At 37.8% G+C, this 21809-nt stretch overlaps 1 protein-coding gene across 3 annotated transcripts in view; it reads right to left on the bottom strand.

The window, feature by feature from the left end:
- The window catches only part of LOC126482310 (cAMP-specific 3',5'-cyclic phosphodiesterase 4A-like), a 321740-nt gene that overhangs the window by 226376 nt on the left and 73555 nt on the right, over positions 1-21809 (bottom strand). For all 3 annotated transcript variants that reach the window (XM_050106346.1, XM_050106344.1, XM_050106347.1), the window contains exons 3-4: positions 12964-13059; positions 6116-6216 (exon numbers count right to left, since the gene is read on the bottom strand). In XM_050106346.1, the coding sequence (XP_049962303.1) occupies positions 6116-6216; positions 12964-13059 (197 nt within the window). The remainder of the gene's footprint in view (positions 1-6115; positions 6217-12963; positions 13060-21809) is intronic.

Raw genomic sequence — 21809 nt, forward strand, 5'->3', positions numbered from 1 at the left:
TCCCAACTGCCAGCCAGTCTCCTAAAATAATATCAGCCATTACCTTCAATCTAGAGAGAGTTACAAGGTAATGTAACGCAGCTTGACATGGCACTGAGCTTCACGCCTAACTGCGTATTGACATCAAACCTAAAGAGTTTCTCTTGGTTGGTTCAAAAGAGGTCTTGTGGAGCAGGCCTATTACATGTCATAAAATGAAGACAGGGCTCATATAACTTGAGACAGTAAACCTCTTAAAAATGCCTTGATACTGTCAATGTTTATCAGAAACTTACTGTGTACATATCATTCTATTTTGTGCATGTTTCCCTAAGAAACATAACAGTTTGCCTATTACGTCTGACAGGACAGAGCACAGAAGAATTTATACAAGACTAGAGTCGAGAGCAGCTACGAAGGCGGGTGAGGGTTGGATGCGCAGAAGCATGCAGAAGTGTACCATGTGACTCAAAGGCAATCACGCGCCAGTGACATTCTTGTCTTTGTTCTGTGTGGGTCGTGCTGTGTTTGGAAGTTCTAACTTTTTATTTCAGTCATAGTGTTCCATGCCGAGTGCTGACTGCCTTCATAGTGTTCATTATGAGTGATGGTATGCAATCACACCAAGTGCTACACAAACAGACAAGAGGAATAGTGTTCCATGTGTACCAATACTTTAAGAGAGAATCTTCGGCTGAATCCACGCCGGCACAAGACGTGGGTCGCGCCATTGCCAAATGCCAGGAGCAGACAGCTGAAGCCTGTTGTGTTGGTTTGAGGACTGTTCAGAGAATACCCAAGATGTCTATGCAAGCCTCCACCTCAGCTGTTTCTAAATCACCAGGGAAACAACACAACCGCAAAAAAAGAAGTGGGTGAGCTAGATGATTCTGCAAAAAACGTTTTGCGTCGCATAGTGTTCAGCGTGTATGCTGAAGGCGAGTATCCAACAGCAGAGAAACTAGTTTCACGTATGAAAGAAGCTGAAAATTGTAACCGAAACAAATGGACCATGTTGAGGATACTGAAAGACATGGGGTTCAGGTATCGGAAAACGAATGACAGTAGGATATTATTAATGGAATGAAGTGATATTGTAGCTAAGAGGACTGTATTTTTGAGGACAACACAGGAGATCAGAAAAGCTGGCACATCTTGAATTTATTACTTAGATTAAACTTCCGTTAATCAGAACCACGCAAGGGCTATGTGCTGGAAAATGAGCAATGGGTGTGGTGGATCAAAAGTTCCTGTTGGTAAGGGTAGCAGAATTATAGTGCTTCATGTTAGATCAGCAGATACTGGCTTTATTCCCCAGGGTAAGCTGACTTTTAAGGTGTAAAAGGTGAAGAATTCTGAAGATTAGAACTGTGAAATGACGCACAGAGTCTTCAAAAGGTGGCTTACACAACAATTATTGCCACATATTCCTGCGTCTTCAGTTATAGTCATGGACATGCAAACACTGAAGGAGTGTAAAAATCATGAAACCCTGTGTCTTTTTACTGTTGAGAAGAGTGGAAGCGGTGCAGACGCAAACACACATAGTCAGACTGGAGATAAGAAGACCTTTCCAGACGAAGGTAGAGATGACAAAGAAACCAGTCTGCAGGATGTGGGACATCATGTAGTTCGCCATGTGAGGGGATGCTTATTATAAATACCTCCTTTAGCAGCTGTATGTGGTCTTCCAACTGTAAGAGTTGTGGCCAATACAAAATATTTAACAAAGGATGTTGTACAATAATTTGTTGGCTAGGAGAGGTATATGAGCTGACCAACTGGATGGGTGCCCATGCTCTGGGAGACAACTCTGGAGAATGTAAAGAGATCATTTGAGGTGCACTTTGCATTGAGATAAGGACATGGACACTTCCTGGATGTCATAGGAGCATCACTGCTACCAATGCCCGACATCTAGTGCTAGCAGCTGCCAAAGAAAGGCAGTGCCCATTGCCTCTGCCCTGCCGTACCATGGAAGATGTGGACAGCTGAACCCGTATGCATGGTCACTATATACCTTCATCCTGTCACAAATTGCACTAGCCAATTACAGCATGCCTTCATCTTCAGTGTCAAAGCCTGGCCATTACTGGTGAACATTCTACAACTCTTTCATTGAAGTCTGTCTGCCTATTCCATTTGTCTCTTAACAACCATGATTTTAAAACACTGGTAATGACCCTGAGGATCTTGTTGCTAAAAAATGGACAAACTGTTATTCTATTAGTGAAACATTAGTACTTTGCAGATTGTATTTGAAGAGCCATGGTCCAGTCGACTTCAGTTTTAAAAAAAAATTGTGACTAATCTCCTTATATTCTTGGGCTAATGCTCCCAATCATTTTTAAATGCCAATGGTCATCCACAACAATCCTGCTACGGAACAACCTCTCATCAGTCTACACTGTTGCTTCTTCATTTTCCCTATATTCCATTTTCCACCTTCTTTTCATTACCTGCTATAGAAAGTGCCTCTCTGAGAGTAATTTTATTTTCTTTCCTCTTCTGACAACCCTTTGTTCACAGTTTTTCAGGTTCTACTGTCTTATTTTATTTGTATTGTTTCCCACAATTATGTGCAGGAATTTTGATTTTTTTCTTCTTTGCACATATCTCCACTATATTTACATTCTCATTTTTTCCTTCATATACTTTTTAGTTACTAGGCATGACCTCTGGCAAAGCCAAATGCTCAGATACTCAAACACTGTATGTGGGTTTTCCTGTAGGTTTCTCAGAACTCCATCTACTTTTACACTTCACAAGGCACTTTATGTGTGGGAACATAAGAAAACTAGTTTTATGAAGCAAAAATTAATGTGGTTTTATTTGAAACCGCAAATAGAATGATGTCCCTCTTATCACTTTAAATCCCTCATTATATTTAGTAATTCACTTTTATTTTTAAATTTTCTGCCTTGTACAGCAAACTGCAAAATTCAGGTGCACCTTATACTAAAAATTATTATAAAAAGTCGAATGTGTGATTTAAACTTCCTGCCAGTCTTAAAATGGGCATACATTCGATGCTGTGGGAAACCTATCCCTATCTGGTAACACTGGCAGTACCAGTGCACCAATGTGATGAATATGAGTTACAGGGTTTCACAAACTTGTTAACACTGTCACTCTCCAGCCCCATCATCACAAACCCAGACTTCTAGCCTGTGATATATAACTGCAGTCTACAGCACCAGTGAACTTGAATTTTAAAATGATGTGTGCTATCAGTAACAATAAAAAATGTTTGTAAGTAACTATTTTCGTAATGGAAAAAAGTAAAAAGGATTCATATGATGTGGGCTATAAATTGAGAGTAATAGAATATGCAGAACAACATGGAGACACAGCAGCCGAGTGGCATCTCGGCCCTCCATGAACAGGAGAAACCATTTGGGATTGGTGGGCTAGTATGGAAGAAATGAAAAAATAAATAACTGAGGAAAGCTAAATGTGCAATTAGAGACTGAATGCAAACTGGCCAAAACTAGAAGATGGTGATTTTTAGGGATTTTAAATGTCAGTTAGGTTTTATAAACTAAGAATTTTTTTCGTCTGGCTTTACAATCTAATAATAAAAATGATAAATAAAATAAATGTCGTGTGACTAGGGCCTCCAATTGGGTAGACCGTTAGACAGGTGCAATGCTTTCGATTTGACGCCACTTTGGTGACTTGCGCGTCGATGGGGATGAAATGATGATGATTAGGACAACACAACACCCAGTCCCTGAGAGGAGAAGATCTCCGACCCAGCCTTGAATCGAACCTGGGCCCTTAGGAAGGACAGGAAAACTAAAATCTGCATGTTTTACATACAAACACTCAACTGTGTAAAAAGGGAGCTTTCCACATGGGCCTCCAAACTGTTCAACAATCTTCCCAATAGTATTAAGTCCATCGAAGACAACATAAAATTTAGCAAAGCCATGAAGTCATATTTGTTGTGTCGCTGTTTTTACTCTATAAATGAATACCTAGAACAGTAATCTTACTGTTATGTTAAACTGGAAACATTGAACAATGGAGTGAAGTAAACTTAACCAATCTTTGCCATATAATACATTATGATACTATATGTTAATATATGTTAACAATATTAACTGATATTTTCCAACATCCGTAACACATTGTGTACCACCAGATCAAATGGAATAAATAAATAAATAAACAGTCAGTCACACTGACCACTCTGCTACAGGGGGCAGACATAAAAATGATAAAAATGTTATTTTTTAAAAACCTGATTGAAAATTACAGTGTGTCTTATAGCCCACAATGTCTTATAGTCCATAAAATAAGGTAGCTCAACCACCATTTCATTTCAGTAACTTACGAGACAACACTTTTAACAATCTTCCAAAAGTTAGTGTAATGAAGTGATAATCATCTACAACATTATTCCATCTCTTAGATAAAAGATTAATTCATTTTTCTTCCAAAAATTCCTTCATTTCTAAGGTTCCATGCCTCACTTGGCAAAAACGGGACTCTTATAGGATCACTCTGTTGTCTGTCCATCTGCCTGACTTTTAAGATACCTTTTTCTCTCAGTAGTGGGAAGACATATTAAATTGAAATTTTTGTCACATACTAATGTCTACAGTACCTTGGTAGTGTAAAAAATTTAAGCTTATAAGTCAATGCTGCAGCTACATACATAATCAAGTTTGTACAGAGCCTGCAGAGTGAAAATCCTACTTGTACTTGGCCAATTCTTGCAGCAATTCGTCCTTCACAGGGATGACTCTCTCAATCTACAGTATTAGTCACCGCCTACTTTGCCCGTTCCCCACCCTTCCCCTTCCTTCCCAATATTCACAGGCCAATCCCTCTTTGCTTGCCGAAGAACAAAAATAAAATAGTTCTGAAAGTTGAAGTACTTTTTTCTATTTTACATGTTTCTATTGACAGTAATAGGAGTTTCATTTCCTGAAAGTAAGTGCAAGTTAGCCATTCTGTCTCCAGTAATTTTTACAGTTTTATAAATTTAATTTTTTCTGGAATTTGTAGTATCAATCAGGATACAAATTCCAGAACTTCTTTTTACCCCACATAATTTCTTTCCACTTCACGTCCCTTGCAATGCTGTTAAAACTAATCCATTTCCATCAGTAGTGGTGAAGAGTTTAGTGATATGCCCTTCTGTCTACCCACACATGTGGCCAATGAGTTGTTTCAGAGACAAAATAACTAATGATGACCACAACTCAATTTATAAAATTAGTGGTTTCATACATATTCAAATTACCTAGTGGTTTTTCTCCATTATTAATAATGAAACATGAAATTACACAATCAACAAGTAAAAAGATCTCAATGGTTACATTTCTTTGAGAGGTACGTAAGATTTGTAGTAACACAGTCTCGCCGGCCGCGGTGGTCTCGCGGTTCTCGGCACGCAGTCCGGAACCACGCGACTGCTATGGTCACAGGTTCGAATCCTGCCTCGGGCATGGATGTGTGTGATGTCCTTCGGTTAGTTAGGTTTAAGTAGTTCTAAGTTCTAGGGGACTGATGACCACAGCTGTGCTCAGAGTCATTTGAACCATTTTGAACACAGTCTCAGCTTCCTTGTCTTCCATCCGCCACTGTCTCTGATAGTAAATATGATTTCTTATCAGTAATTATTCATTTTAGAAACTTCTATATATGGTATCCTAATTCATACTTGATTCTTGTACACATTGGGGACATTTTCTGTGGAAAGTTGCATTTGTTTGAAAGATCAAGACAGGTAGCATTTTAAGGCAAATGATAACTAATTATTTTACTAAAGAAACAAAGAAGAGCGCACATATGCAACGAGGTTGAGGTTTAAGAGGTTTAAAGAGCTTTCATGCTGTAAGACACATGAGAGAGAGAGAGAGAGTGAGAGCGAGAGAGAGAGAGAGAGAGAGAGAGAGAGAGAGAGGGAGGGAGAGAGAGAGAGAGAGAGAGAGAATATATAAAAATTTCGTAAGTAACTAATTAGAAATTGTAGCATGACAGCTCTTTAAACTGCAACCTCATTTCCCATAGACTGAAGTCAAATCTTCAAAGTGGCTAAATGCAATGAACAGTACAGTTTTCAACAGTTCTGAGATGTATATTTTAGCTTAAGATATAAACATAATACAGAAGTTCTTTGTACCTTCTCCTCCTGCAGAAAACAATGCATGGCTTGGGTGACATCTGTTGCATGAATTGAATTGTGGTAAGGATTTGTACTATGATAGCCAGCCTCAACCAGTGCTGCAACAAATAAAAGTAAGTATGTACAGTACAAACCATTCAGATTATATGAAAAAATGCTCCAATGCACAGCACTTCACAATTTCATTTTTCAACTCCAACCCCTACTGAACACAGTGTCTCATTTTACTTAAAGATATGTCCACACTCTCTAACTACATAATTGGTAACAGGCAAGTTCAAACAACAAACTAACATTGACCTCTTGTTCCCAGTGTGTCATACACATGCAACAGGTAGATGTGCTGTATGACAAAGCAGCAATGCTGAAAAGGCAGTTGTGTTGAGAGTGCTACCAGAAAGAGTTCTATGATAGCAAATCTACTGACTGGGGGGTAATAATAATTCCATTTTCCATAATTCAACATTAAAACTTGTAAGTGACAGTATGTTTAGATGATGAGGTAGATCATTCAAATAAAAAAGGTGAAATCCACAAAACAAACTTCTTAATGGCCTGTTATCACAGAATGATCCAGACATAATCAGAAATATATTATATGCAAATGAATGAAAGGACCACTGTCAGCTCACATAGTCCACTCAATCATGCTTTTCTACTGAATCACTGATCATTGTCTTTCAGAACAGGTGCACATCACAGAGCTATACAAATGATAGTACCAGGTTATGACAGAGTCTGCAAAAGATGGTAATACACAAGTAATGCTTATCATAGTAAGTGGGGAATGCTGTCATTCTTTCTTTTATTTTACAACAAACATAAAGTATTTTTCTAGACATCTCTATCTTGTTATTTTAAAAGATAACACAACTTGATAGTCTGAATTTAAACCAAGCAGTCCTCTGACATGAATATTTTGCCAGCTCCTTCAGTGTAAAACGTCCCTTATTTTACCATACTTGGTGACAGATGTCACAAATGTCACAAATTAGCTTGCAGGTAAAAGCTGTATCTCATCAATAGACATAATGAAGAATCAGGATTTGATTTTGGTTCTGGAGCAGTGTACTCGCAATTTTTATTAAATTATCAGTATGAATAAAAGTATCAAAAAAAAAAAAAAAAAACATTTCTACTGCCATTTCTTATATATTTCACTTTTCTTTTACTGCAAGTTGGTAATTCAAGTAAGTTGTGTTAATTCTATGGTAGTGCTAGTCAGCATTCATTTCATTATAAAAATTTCATATCTAATGTATATTTTTGTTTTCTCACGACACAAAATTCAATATTTTTCTAACAAGGAAGTGTGGGTTTTGCTCACACAATAATTTCTGCATCATATATTTACTGTTCTGTAAAGATTCTAGAACATTTCTATTTAATTTTTAGGAATGTCCTGCAAAATTTACTCAGTCCAATCATTTCTTTTATCAGCCACTTGTCTTTCATTTAAAACATAATTTATTTATTTGTCTGTAATCAACAACACATTTATAGGTGTGTACAAGTTCCATGAATATGTGAAGTGGCCTCTTGTACAAAAAGGAGGGATCACATGAGAAATCAGTAAAACTACACATAGACAGAATATATAGTGTCATGTTACCAGCACCAAAACGGACTTGCTGTGCTGGTACTGCGAACGGCTGAAAGCAAGGGGAAACTACGGCCGTAATTTTTCCCGAGGTCATGCAGCTTTACTGTATGATTAAATGATGTTGGCGTCCTCTTGGGTAAAATATTCCGGAGGTAAAATAATCCCCCATTCGGATCTCCGAACGGGGACTACTCAAGAGGATGTCGTTATCAGGAGAAAGAAAACTGGCGTTCTACGGATCGGAACGTGGAATGTCAGATCTCTTAATCGGGCAGGTAGGTTAGAAAATTTAAAAAGGGAAATGGATAGGTTAAAGTTAGATATAGTGGGAATTAGTGAAGTTCGGTGGCAGGGGGAACAAGACTTCTGGTCAGGTGACTACAGGGTTATAAACACAAAATCAAATAGGGGTAATGCAGGAGTAGGTTTAATAATGAATAGGAAAATAGGAATGCGGGTAAGCTACTACAAACAGCATAGTGAACGCATTATTGTGGCCAAGATAGATACAAAGCCCACACCTACTACAGTAGTACAAGTTTATATGCTAACTAGCTCTGCAGATGACGAAGAAATTGAAGAAATGTATGACGAAATAAAAGAAATTATTCAGATTGTGAAGGGAGATGAAAATTTAATAGTCATGGGTGACTGGAATTCGAGTGTAGGCAAAGGGAGAGAAGGAAACGTAGTAGGTGGATATGGATTGGGGCTTAGAAATGAAAGAGGAAGCCGCCTGGTAGAATTTTGCACAGAGCACAACTTAATCATAGCTAACACTTGGTTTAAGAATCATGAAAGATGGTTGTATACATGGAAGAATCCTGGAGATACTAAAAGGTATCAGATAGATTATGTAATGGTAAGATAGGGATTTAGGAACCAGGTTTTAAATTGTAAGACATTTCCAGGGGCAGATGTGGACTCTGACCACGATCTATTGGTTATGACCTGTAGATTAAAACTGAAGAAACTGCAAAAAGGTGGGAATTTAATAAGATGGGACCTGGATAAACTGAAAGAACCAGAGGTTGTACAGAGTTTCAGGGAGAGCGTAAGGGAACAATTGACAGGAATTGGGGAAAGAAATACAGTAGAAGAAGAATTGGTAGCTTTGGGGAATGAAGTAGTGACGGCAGCGGAGGATCAAGTAGGTAACAAGACGAGGGCTAGTAGAAATCCTTGGGTAACAGAAGAAATATTGAATTTAATTGATGAAAGGAGAAAATATAAAAATGCAACAAATGAAGCAGGCAAAAAGGAATACAAATGTCTCAAAAATGAGATCGACAGGAAGTGAAAAATGGCTAAGCAGGGATGGCTAGACGACAAATGTAAGGATGTAGAGGCTTATCTCACTAGGGGTAAGATAGATACTGCCTACAGGAAAATTAAAGAGACCTTTGGAGACAAGAGAACCACTTGTATGAACATTAAGAGCTCAGATGGAAACCCAGTTCTAAGCAAAGAAGGGAAAGCAGAAAGGTGGAAGGAGTATATAGAGGATCTACACAAGGGCGATGTACTTGAGGACAATATTATGGAAATGGAAGAGGATGTAGATGAAGATGAAATGGGAGATACGATACTGCGTGAAGAGTTTGACAGAGCACTGAAGGACCTGAGTCAAAACAAGGCCCCCGGAGTAGACAACATTCCATTAGAACTACTGACGGCCTTGGGAGAGCCAGTCCTCAGAAAACTCTACCATCTGGTGAGGAAGATGTATGAAACATGCGAAATACCCTCAGACTTCAAGAAGAATATAATAATTCCAATCCCAAAGAAAGCAGGTGTTGACAGATGTGAAAATTACCGAACAATCAGTTTAATTAGCTGCAAAATACTAACACGAATTCTTTACAGACGAATGGAAAAACTAGTAGAAGCTGACCTGGGGGAAGATCAGTTTGGATTTCGTAGAAATACTGGAACACGTGAGGCAATACTGACCTTACGACTTATCTTAGAAGAAAGATTAAGGAAAGGCAAACCTACATTTCTAGCATTTGTAGACTTAGAGAAAGCTTTTGACAATGTTGACTGGAATACTCTCTTTCAAATTCTAAAGGTGGCAGGGGTAAAATACAGGGAGCGAAAGGCTATTTACAATTTGTACAGAAACCAGAAGGCAATTATAAAAGTCGAGGGGCATGAAAGGGAAGCAGTGGTTGGGAAGGGAGTAAGACAGGGTTGTAGCCTCTCCCCAATGTTATTCAATCTGTATATTGAGCAAGCAGTAAAGGAAACAAAAGAAAAATTCAGAGTAGGTATTAAAATCCATGGAGAAGAAATAAAAACTTTGAGGTTTGCCGATGACATTGTAATTCTGTCAGAGACAGCAAAGGACTTGGAAGAGCAGTTGAATGGAATGGACAGTGTCTTGAAAGGAGGATATAAGATGAACATCAACAAAAGCAAAATGAGGATAATGGAATGTGGTAGAATTAAGTCGGGTGATGCTGAGGGAATTAGATTAGGAAATGAGACACTTAATGTAGTAAAGGAGTTTTGCTATTTGGGGAGCAAAATAACTGATGATGGTAGAAAGTAGAGAGGATATAAAATGTAGACTGGCAATGGCAAGGAAAGCGTTTCTGAAGAAGAGAAATTTGTTAACATCGAGTATAGATTTAAGTGTCAGGAAGTCTTTTCTGAAAGTATTTGTATGGAGTGTAGCCATGTATGGAAGTGAAACATGGACGATAAATAGTTTGGACAAGAAGAGAATAGAAGTTTTCGAAATGTGGTGCTACAGAAGAATGCTGAAGATTAGATGGGTAGATCATATAACTAATGAGGAAGTATTGAATAGGATTGGGGAGAAGAGAAGTTTGTGGCACAACTTGACCAGAAGAAGGGATCGATTGGTAGGACATGTTCTGAGGCATCAAGGGATCACCAATTTAGTATTGGAGGGCAGCATGGAGGGTAAAAATCGTAGAGGGAGACCAAGAGATGAATACACTAAGCAGATTCAGAAGGATGTAGGTTGCAGTAGGTACTGGGAGATGAAGAAGCTTGCACAGGATAGAGCAGCATGGAGAGCTGCATCAAACCAGTCTCAGGACTGAAGACCACAACAACAACAAAGAAAGTTTAGTATAGAGAGCCATGACTTAGGGTATCTGACAGTTCATTTCAGTTTTTGAGACATGGGACAACAAAAAGTTCATCTGTAGTTTTCAATACGTGAGATATTGCATATTTTTATTACATTGGCGTGGTTCTGCAATCTAATTCAGTTCTGTTAAGGTTCAACATTTAGTAGTGGATGCATAAATGAGGCCCATTTGTGTGGGGAAAAATCATTTTGGGTGCTTGTAATACGTGTGTATCATATTGGGATGATTTCTGTAACAATCCATTCTGATTATAGTTTTTCACATTTTTCATTCAAAACTTTCTAACACGTATGGACATGTGGGACCATGTTTTCCATGATGGTTAAATTATGTACTTGACTATTCAATAGAAACATTCTGGGAACCTAATTTCATATAAGAACATAATTAAAAATGTGTTTAAAGTTTGATTATTAAAAATGTTAAAACTGGTAGATATTATCAGTTGATCCTTTGTATTCTTTTCATTTGTTTTGGTGCCATTATTGCCAGGCACATACCTGTACAAGGGTTCTAAAGGGGAATTTGTTGTGATATGTTCAGTGACAGGGGTCATATAATAGAGTGTTTAGTGAGACTTAATGGAATAGTAGAGGTTGAAAATATTAATGAGATGCCTGAACTAAATTTTTATGTAATTTGTTAAAATGAGTATGTGCTGGCAACATTAATAAATGGAAGACGCAGACAATTTCAACATTAATTTTTTGTGATCAGCCATTAACTAAATCTGCCTGAACCACTCTAACACAAGAGTGTAGAAAAAAAGAAACAATGGAAAGTCAAATATTATCAAGAACGCAGAAAAATGTTTCAACTATGGCTACAAAGTTGCAGATGAAGCAGGGAGTCCGTACTTTATTTTACAATTGTGTTCGTCCACGTTTCTGATTTAAAAAAGCCAAATTGCATATAAGGTAAACCACCTGAACAACTGTTGCTGGAAAGCAGTGTAAGTTATGCTGGCTTTAACTTACCTTCAGCCAAAGTCCAAGTACTAAGTTACCAATAAAGATACAGAAAAATAGGGAAAATAAACTATTATCTAGCTTTAGAAATTATTACGTTTCCTCCTCAGCAAGGAAATTGGTATAGATTTAGGATAGTTAGAAGCTCAAATTGGGCCTGATGGCATTATATATATATATAAAAACAAAGATGATGTGACTTACCAAATGAAAGTGCTGGCAGGTCGACAGACACACAAACAAACACAAACATACACACAAAATTCAAGCTTTCGCAACGAACTGTTGCCTCATCAGGAGAGAAGGAAGGAGAGGGAAAGACGAAAGGATGTGGGTTTTAAGGGAGAGGGTAAGGAGTCATTCCAATCCCGGGAGCGGAAAGACTTACCTTAGGGAGAAAAAAGGACGGGTATACACTCGCGCGCACACACACATATCCATTCACACATATACAGACACAAGCAGACATATATATATCTGTGTGTGTGTGTGTGTGTGTGTGTGTGTGTGTGTGTGTGTGTGCAAAAGAAGGTAAACAGTAGTGAGAAAAACTGGTTAGCTGGTTTTCCATTTATCTGTACTAATTTCTAATTTTGTAATTTAGACTCTTCTCTAATTCACAAGGACAAGCACTGAGAGTAGTTGCCAATGTACTCGTTTTATCAGAAAACATGTATTCAAGATAATGACGGTGTTTGTGATGAAAATAATGCTTTAACCTGAATTTTTTATATCTGTTTTCTGGGATGTTCATGAAAAGGCAGATCCTTGTGTAAAGATTTCCCCCCCCCCCCCCCCCCACCTTCGAAAAAAAGTGTTATTAATCAAAGTAAGTGAAGAAAAGCTTGAGACCTTAATACCATGTTAAGTAAAGCTACTAAACTGCTTGTCCAAAATTGAGGAGCTATTAAAAAATAAAACTGAGCCTACCAGCAAAATACACTGTTGACATAAATGATTTACAATTTTAATGATTTTCTCTTGACACTGTGTAGGACATTCTCAAAACTACCAAGGAAAAAGTTTTCATCTTGTCTTTGAGAAAAAATCTCATTTCTAGAAACTTTATTTAAGTTAGGCCAGACATTATTTTGAAGTTAGGCAACTGCTATTTTACCTTTTACATTCTACTGACAATTTAATACTTACTAAATAACTTCCAGATCCTGACAACATCCAGGTTAAAGTGTTCCATTAGCCCGTACCAATGGAATAGATGAACACAAAGGACTGGAAGAGACCTCCCTAAAACAACAGAGAAAAAATGAAACATATAGCAATAAACAATGTGTATGCTTTACTAAGACAAAACACACAAACACATACATACACACATATTTAATTTTATTTTTATTTATTTCACGTTTAGTAAGTAGATCCATGTAGCAAGTCAATCGCAAGGATATGGACTGTATCAAATGTACATAGTTTAGATGTAACTTACATAAATACAATAAAAGATACAATGAATAAGATATCAAATTAATAACACACATCTAATTAAATGTATTACATTGAGGAAGGATCATTAAGATATTCAGGAAGATAAGTTAAGTTAAATATCACAATAAATTAATAAATACACAAATACCAAAAACCAAATTTTTGGATGTCAATCATAGTGCCCAAACGAAAAGGTATTAAAAGTACTAGTGAAACAATTGGAAGTTTAGTAGTGGCATCCCTCTTCTCTCATTAATTTATCACCATATAAAAAGATTTCTCTATTAAGTACTCTTTCAGAATATGTTTGACTTTTAGAAATTGTTTATGAATGCATTTGATATGTGGTTATAGTGCATTAAACAGCTTAATGCTGGAGCAATAAACTCCTTTTTTAACCAAATTTAGGTATTTCAATTCAGTGAGGAGATTGTTTTTAGTTCATGTGTTGTAATCATGATATTCACTGTTGTCTTTGCACAGAGATAAGCTATTACAGACAAAGGTCAATAACAAAAAAAAGAAATATACTGTTAGGATCCCCATCTTTCAAAACAAGTACCTATAAGTGTGTGTGTGTGTGTGTGTGTGTGTGTGTGTGTGTGTGTGTGTGTGTGTGTGTGTAGTTACTTCCCCCCCCCCCCCCCCCAGAGATGGAGGATGTTAAAGTAAATAAATCAATGTCGTGTGAAATTCTTTGTGCCTAAGAGTTTCTTTTTTGTTTTTTATGCTTTTACTCTTTGAGATTTTTGTTGCTACGTGTCATCTTTTTAAATATTAAAGGAAAAAGATCACTCTTCCTAAAAGTGTTGTGTTCTTGCTATAAAATTATATCCTAAGTTCACCACAACAGCTTACGGGCCCGGGTTTAAACACTTCAGGTTGTGAGAATTATAGTATTCATTCGCTAGACTATTTTTCTGTTTACTAGGATATTCGTGAGACTGCAAGACTTGTGGAATGGCAGACACAATGCTTTAGCTGAGTAGTGACAACAGTCCTACAAACATTCACAAGTTTTCAAGTAAAGATCAGTGGGGAATACAGAAATGGCAGATTTAAATCTGTTTAAAAAATTCTCATTATTTGACTAGAGATGGTACATGTCAATGTTCGTCATTACCGGAAGGAGACGAACCATCAGACACAAATCGGCACTGGCAACGGGACAATGCTCAGGTAGCTTGCATCATTGGAACGGCAACTGCAGAGGAACCTGCTATTCATGTAAGAAAGAACACTGACGCAAAAGACATTTGGGACAGTATGTCAGTATATGAACAATCTTGATTTGCAGTGGCTATATATGTTGTTCAAGTGTTTCTTCGAAACATCAAAAGATGACATCGTGTGTATAGCAAAACACACGTCACTATGTGTGAACATTTTCCACGACTTCTGGAGAGAACTGAACAAAATGAATCCAAATGCAACTTTTCCTCTTACGATACTCCACCATTGTATTTTCAAAACATTAGGATTCGAATATCAGTTTCACAGGCTGACACGGTATGGCTCAGCAATTTACACTATTCGTGCGATTGCTTCCTTCAGTGACTTAAATACTTTGAAAGCTGCCTATTTTGGTTATTTTCATGCCCTGATGGCCTATGGAATTATATTCTGGGGAAACCAGCCAAAGGCTAACAAAATCCTCATAGCCCAGAAAAGGGTCATTGGGATTCTGTGTTGTGTCAATTACAGACATTCCTGCAGGAAACTCTTCCAAGAGCTGAGAATACTCACAACAGTATCTCAATACATTTTCTCTCTCATGTATTTCTTGTGTAAAAACCATTCCCTTTTTGAAATGAACAGCATGTATCATAACTATGACACTAGGGTAAAAAATGATGTACATCTTGAACAAAAGAAGGTAAAAAATGATGTACATCTTAAACAAAAGATAAGTATGGTGCAAAAAGGAGTACACTACTCTTGCATAAAAATATTTAATGCTCTCCTTCAGGCAATAAAAATGTCAGTTACTGATCCACCTACTTTTATAGATCAACTTAAACAGTATCTTCTAAGTAAAACTATTTACTCACTGGATGAATTTATGTATGAGAATATGTGAATTGATTTTGATCTCTTGTAAGTCTGGTCAATGTAATTTGTTACTTTTTACAAAAAACAATTCTTGTAAACATTTTTTCTATGTAATATATGTAATTCTATGTAATATATTATTCAGTGCTTCATGGCGTGGGTTCCTGTTGTCATGTCCTAGTTCATGAACCACAGGCAATGTATGAGTGGCCAAGTAAGTGGTCCTAACAGTCAGGATACCAGTTACTTTGGAATAAGGCTGGGCATCTCAGACATATTCTGAGTCGTGGTCACCCTTGTGCTCAGACAGCAAAGACTACCAAATCCACCGGTTAGTCCCTCAACAGTTAGGGGTAAAACTCAATGGGACCCAGGGCAAGTAAGGCTAGCAACCTGCTTCCCTGGTACTTTAAATATGATGCTGGCAACAATCAGAGTAAAATGCCTAGGACCTTTGGAGGTGACGGAGTCCCACCTCTAATTGACAAACCAGGGACTCCTAAGATACAACTCGGCAAACGAATGGTAATGAGATGGGGAGCTATTAATATCAATGGGGGCTACTCTGGGAAGAAGGTAGAGCTGGCAGAGGCTGCAAGTAAGATGGGGTTGGACGTTTTAGCTGTTAGTGACATTCGGGTAAGGGGTGAGAAAGAAGAGGAAGTGGGAGAATACAAGGTCTACCTGTCAGGAGTCAAAGCAGGAACAGGGGTGTAGGGCTTTACATCAGGAAAGAAATGGAACCCAGCATAGTTGCAATAAGGTATGTAAACGAACAACTTATGTGGATAGATTTGACAGTGGCTAGCAAGAAAATTAGGATTGTGTCAGTATATTCGCATTGTGAAGGGACAGATCAAGATAAGATGGATAGTTTTTATGATGCACTCACTCAGTGATGTAATTGTTAGAGTAAAGGACAAGGACAGTGCTCTGCTCTTGGGTGATTTTAATGCCAGGATTGGAAATCGAACAGAAGGGTATGAAAAGGTTATGGGTAAATTTGGAGAGGATATGGAGGCCAACAGGAACGGGAAACAACTCTTGGATTTTTGAGCCAGTATGGGCTTAGTAATCACAAACTCCTTTTTTAAACATAAGAACATTCACCAGTATACTTGGGAAGGCAGGGAAACCAGATCTGTCATTGACTACATAATAACACATCAGGAATTCAGGAAGGCTGTGAGAGACACATGTGTATTCAGGGGATTCTCTGATGACACTGATCACTATTTAATCTGCAGTGAAATTGGTATAGTGAGGCCGAAAGTGCAGGAGGTCAGGTCCATATGTAGAAGGATAAGAGTGGAGAAACTTCATGATAAGGAAATCAGGCACAAGTACATAACAGTGATCTCAGAAAGGTACCAGTTAGTTGAATGCAGTCAATTACAGTCATTGGAAAAGGAATGGACAAGGTACAGGGACACAGTACTAGAAGTGGCTAAAGAACGTCTTGGAACATTAGTGTGTAAAGGTAGGATGAAGCAAACAGCTTGGTGGAATGACACAGTCAAGGCAGCCTGTAAAAGGAAAAAGAAGGCGTATCAAAAATGGCTACATACTAGAACTCAGGTAGACAGAGAAAATTATGTTGAAGAAAGAAACAAAGCCAAACAGATAATTGCAGCATCCAAGAAGAAATCTTGGGAAGACTTTGGAAACAGGTTGGAGACTTTGGGTCAAGCTGCTGGAAAACCATTCTGGAGTGTAATTAGCAGTCTTCGAAAGGGAGGTAAGAAGGAAATGACAAGTATTTTGGACAGGTCAGGAAAACTGCTGGTGAATCCTGTTGATGCCCTAGGCAGATGGGGGGGAATATTTTGAAGAGTTGCTCAGTGTAGGTGAAAATACGATCAGTAATTTTTCAGATTCCGATGTACAATGGGATAGGAATGATGATGGAAATAGGTTCACATTTGAGGAAGTGGAGAAAATGGTCAATAGATTGCAGTGCAATAAAGCAGCTGGGGTGGATGAAATTAAGTCGGAACTCATCAAATACAGTGGAATGTCAGGTCTTAAATGGCTACACAGGATAATTGAAATGGCGTGGGAGTCGGGACAGGTTCCATCAGACTGGACGAAAGCAGTAATCACACCAATCTTTAAACATGGGAACAGAAAAGATTGAAACAACTACAGAGGTATCTCTTTAATCAGCGTTGTGGGTAAAATCTTCTCAGGTATTGTTGAAAGGAAAGTGCGAGTATTAGTTGAGGACAAATTGGATGAAAATCAGCGTGGGTTTAGGCCTCTTAGAGGGTGTCAAGGACCAGATCTTTAGCTTACGGCAAATAATGGAGAAGTGTTACGAGTGGAACAGGGAATTGTATCTATGCTTTATAGATCTAGAAAAGTCATATGACCGGGTTCCTAGGAGGAAGTTATTGTCTGTTTTACGAGATTATGGAATAGGAGGCAAACTTTTGCAAGCAGTTAAAGGTCTTTACATAGATAGTCAGCAGCAGTTAGAGTTGATGGTAAATTGAGTTCATGGTTCAGAGTAGTTTCAGGGGTACGAAAAGGCTGCAACCTGTCTCCACTATTGTTCATATTATTTATGGATCATATGTTGAAAACAATACACTGGCTGGGTGAGATTAAGATATGTGAACACAAAATAAGCAGTCTCGGATATGTGGATGACTTTGTTGTGATGGAAGATTCGATTGAAAGTTTGCAAAGTAATATTTCAGAGCTAGATCAGAAATGTAAGGACTATGGTACGAAGATTAGCATCTCAAAAACGAAAAATAATGTCAGTGGGAAAGAGATATAAACGGATTGAGTGCCAAATAGGAGGAACAAAGTTAGAACAGGTGGACGGCTTCAAGTACTTAGGATGCATATTCTCACAGGGTGGCAACATAGTGAAAGAACTGGAAGCAAGGTGTAGCAAAGCTAATGCAGTGAGCGCTCAGCTACGATCTACTCTCTTCTGCAAGAAGGAAGTCAGTACCAAGACTAAGTTATCTGTGCACCGTTACTTTGCTGTATGCGAGTGAAAGCTGGGTGGATTCAGGTTACCTTATCAATAAGGTTGAGGTTACGGATATGAAAGTAGCTAGGATGATTGCAAGTACTAGTAGATGGGAACAATGGCAGGAGGGTGTCCACAATGAGGAAATCAAAGAAAAACTGGGAATGAACTCTATAGATGTAGCAGTCAGGGCAAACAGGCTTAGATGGTGGGGTCATGTTACACGCATGGGAGAAGCAAGGTTACCCAAGAGACTAATGGGTTCAGCAGTAGAGGGTAGGAGGAGTCGGGGTAGACCAAGGAGAAGATACCTGGATTCGGTTAAGAATGATTTTGAAGTAATAGGCTTAACATCAGAAGAGGCACCAATGTTAGCACTGAATAGGGGATCATGGAGGAATTTTATAAGGGGGACTCCAGACTGAACGCTGAAAGGCATAATCAGTCTTAAATGATGATGATGATGATATATTATTCATTGCACAACCTATTATTATAAACAAATGTCTCAATTCTATGTAAATGACACGTTCTACATCCAAACAATTTATTGCTAATGGGTCTACAGAACACGAATGAAATAAATAAATAAAGTGTTCCTGAATCCTAGCAGACAAAGCTTTTTATTGAGAATTTTCATTCAACTGAGAATTCACTGGCTACACAGGCACTGGTGCTTTTCAGGTAAAATCAAAATCGGAGGAGCAACATCAAAAACAGAAGAAATCTGCAGCAGAGGTGAGCAAGTCAAAGAAGAAAGAATGTTGTACATGTCTGTATTGCAAGAAAGCTGGCATATTATCACAAACTACTGAAAGTGCATGGGCACAGAAGTAATAAAAGCGAGGGCTACGAACAATAATAATTCGAGTTTCAGTTTACAAGTTAGTAGCAAACCAAATACATTTATAGCCACTAGCTTGTTTTATCATGTTAATCCTGATAGTTCAGGTTCTTGGATTTCAGACTCTGGCACAACACATCATATTTCATCAAATAAATTGCATCTCACTATGTTTGAAAAGTTTCTGATTCCACAGTGTGTACAGACAGCTGACAAAGTAGTTATTTTTGCACAATGGACTGGCAGTATTCATAGTGAACTCTTCATAAACGAAAGGTGGACACCTGTTTTGCTTGACAATGTCTGGTAAGTACCTTGTATCAGATATCAACTTTTCTCTGTCTGTCAAGCTGCACAATATGTATATACTGTGACTTACAATAACAAAGATGTTATCACATGGCAATATATTGACATAGTCGTAACAGGAAGTCTAGTTGATCCAACATATATTATGAACATGTGAGTTTGTCCTTTGGATTCACAAGTAATGACTGACTACGCAGCATCAGAATAACAACTACAATGTTGGCATGAGAGACTCGGTCACCATGATAAATGTCATGTATGAGATTAGCTCTGTTGTTTCAGTATATCGGGTAAGTGCCCTGATATCACATCGTTTTGTGATGGATATGTTCTTGGCAAATCCAACTGAAAATGATTTAGCCACCGCAGAGATCGTCCACAAACTGTCTACGAGCTGATCGAAGCAGACGTTAATGGACCAATGTCTGTTGACTCCATAAATTTCAAAGATGATTATTCTCATTTCATTCAATATATTTCATGTGAAATAAATCTGAAGTGGCTGACAATTTGAAAACACTTTTGAAGGAGTGTGATGCTGTTGGTCACATGGTAAAAGTATTTCAGTCTGATGGTGGAGGAGAGTTTAATTGTAACACGGAAGCTGCAGTGCTGTGAGATTGGTATTAAGTTTCACCTTACATGTCCACACATTCCTGGGCAAAATGGTGTTGCTAAATAAGCAAACTGACATGTAGTAGAATTAGCGTGCTCGGTGTTAACATCCAGCAAGTTACCTATATCACTTGGGGCTCGTGCATGTGACACAGCCATTTTTCTTCTCAATCATACAGGGAAGTCAAGTGTTGAAGGTAAAACACTTTCAAAGTGTGAAATGGCAAAGTGTTTAACAATTTCTGATATCTACGCATTTTTGGATCAAAATGCAATGTTTATATGCCAAAGGAATTTCATTCCAAGTTTGATGACAAAACTATAACTGAGCATTTCATTGGCTGCATGAATGACACAGTTGGTTACAAACTATGGATTCCATCAAACCATCATATGATGGAATCACACAATGTTGATTTTCAAGCAGGAAAGCTATGTTCTACTAGAAATTCGGTTGAGTTGTAATTGAATTCCATATCTGAAGAAACAGGAGACAAAAGTGAATCTATTGTTGATCAGATTAGCACTAGTTACAAAGAATATTCGAATGAGTTACCAAATTGACCTCCAGTTTGTGAAATACAGCCCCCAGTGATGTTTAGTGACTACAAATTAGGATACAAGCCTCACCAGTCTCAAGCAAATGCATTAGTTTACCTGACAGAAATAAATCCATAAAGAGATTGCACCAACAAACTTCAACAAAGATATGGAAAGTAGTAATTCCAATAAAAGATTTAATGCGATGAAAGATGAAATGAAGGCATTTGAATAAAATGATATCTAGGACTTGGTAGAACTGCCTAACAGAGAACGCGTTATCTATGATCAATTGATACTTTGTATTAAATATAGACCTGATGGACTGATTGATCAATACTGTGCTCAACTGGTTGCATGTTGTACGTTTAAATGTGCCAGACTTGATTATGGTGAAGCTTTTAGCCCAGCTGCTTGTTATGATGCTACTTCTGCTGTAATAGCAACTGCAGTAGACTAAAATTTGAAACTTGGTCAATTCAACATTAGATCTGAATTTTTTTATGGTGACTTGGATACAGAAATATACATGACTCAACTAGGCGGTTTCAATGATGGGTCAGGTCGTGTTTGTCACCTCAAGAAATCATTGTATGGATTTATGCAATCACCTTGTTGCTGGAATAATAAGTTTCACTCATTCATGAAAAAAAATGGCTTTACTAATTCTATAGCACATGCATGCATTTACATTCAACAAAGCAAACTAGAAAAACTGCTGATTGCTATTTGTGTTGATGATGGACTTATTGAAGGGACAACTCAAAATGCAGTGAACTCATTTTTAGATATGTTAAAGGCGGAATAAATAATAACAGTGGAATCTATAGACTTAATTTAGACACATAAATAGTGCAAGGGGAGTCTGACTTGTTTATTTCACAGCAAGCATACACAGAGAAGATTCTACATCCTTTTAACGTGGCTGATTCATAATCATTAAAAACTCCCTGTGATAATGAACAATTTGACAATGAATGTAGCAATACTGTTGACAGCAACATTCCTTACTGTTTGGCTGTGGGATCATTAATGTACCTGGCACTTTCTGCTACTCCACACATCAGTTATACTGTTTCAAAAGTTGCTCGGCCTATGACTAAACCCACTTCTTCTGATTGGAACACTGTAAAATTTATTTTCAGATATGTTCGTGGTACTTCATACTTTGGTCTATTCCATACTTCATCTGGCAGTGGACTATGT

Source organism: Schistocerca serialis, chromosome 5 (assembly GCF_023864345.2).
Source record: "Schistocerca serialis cubense isolate TAMUIC-IGC-003099 chromosome 5, iqSchSeri2.2, whole genome shotgun sequence".
Taxonomy (NCBI): domain Eukaryota; kingdom Metazoa; phylum Arthropoda; class Insecta; order Orthoptera; family Acrididae; genus Schistocerca; species Schistocerca serialis.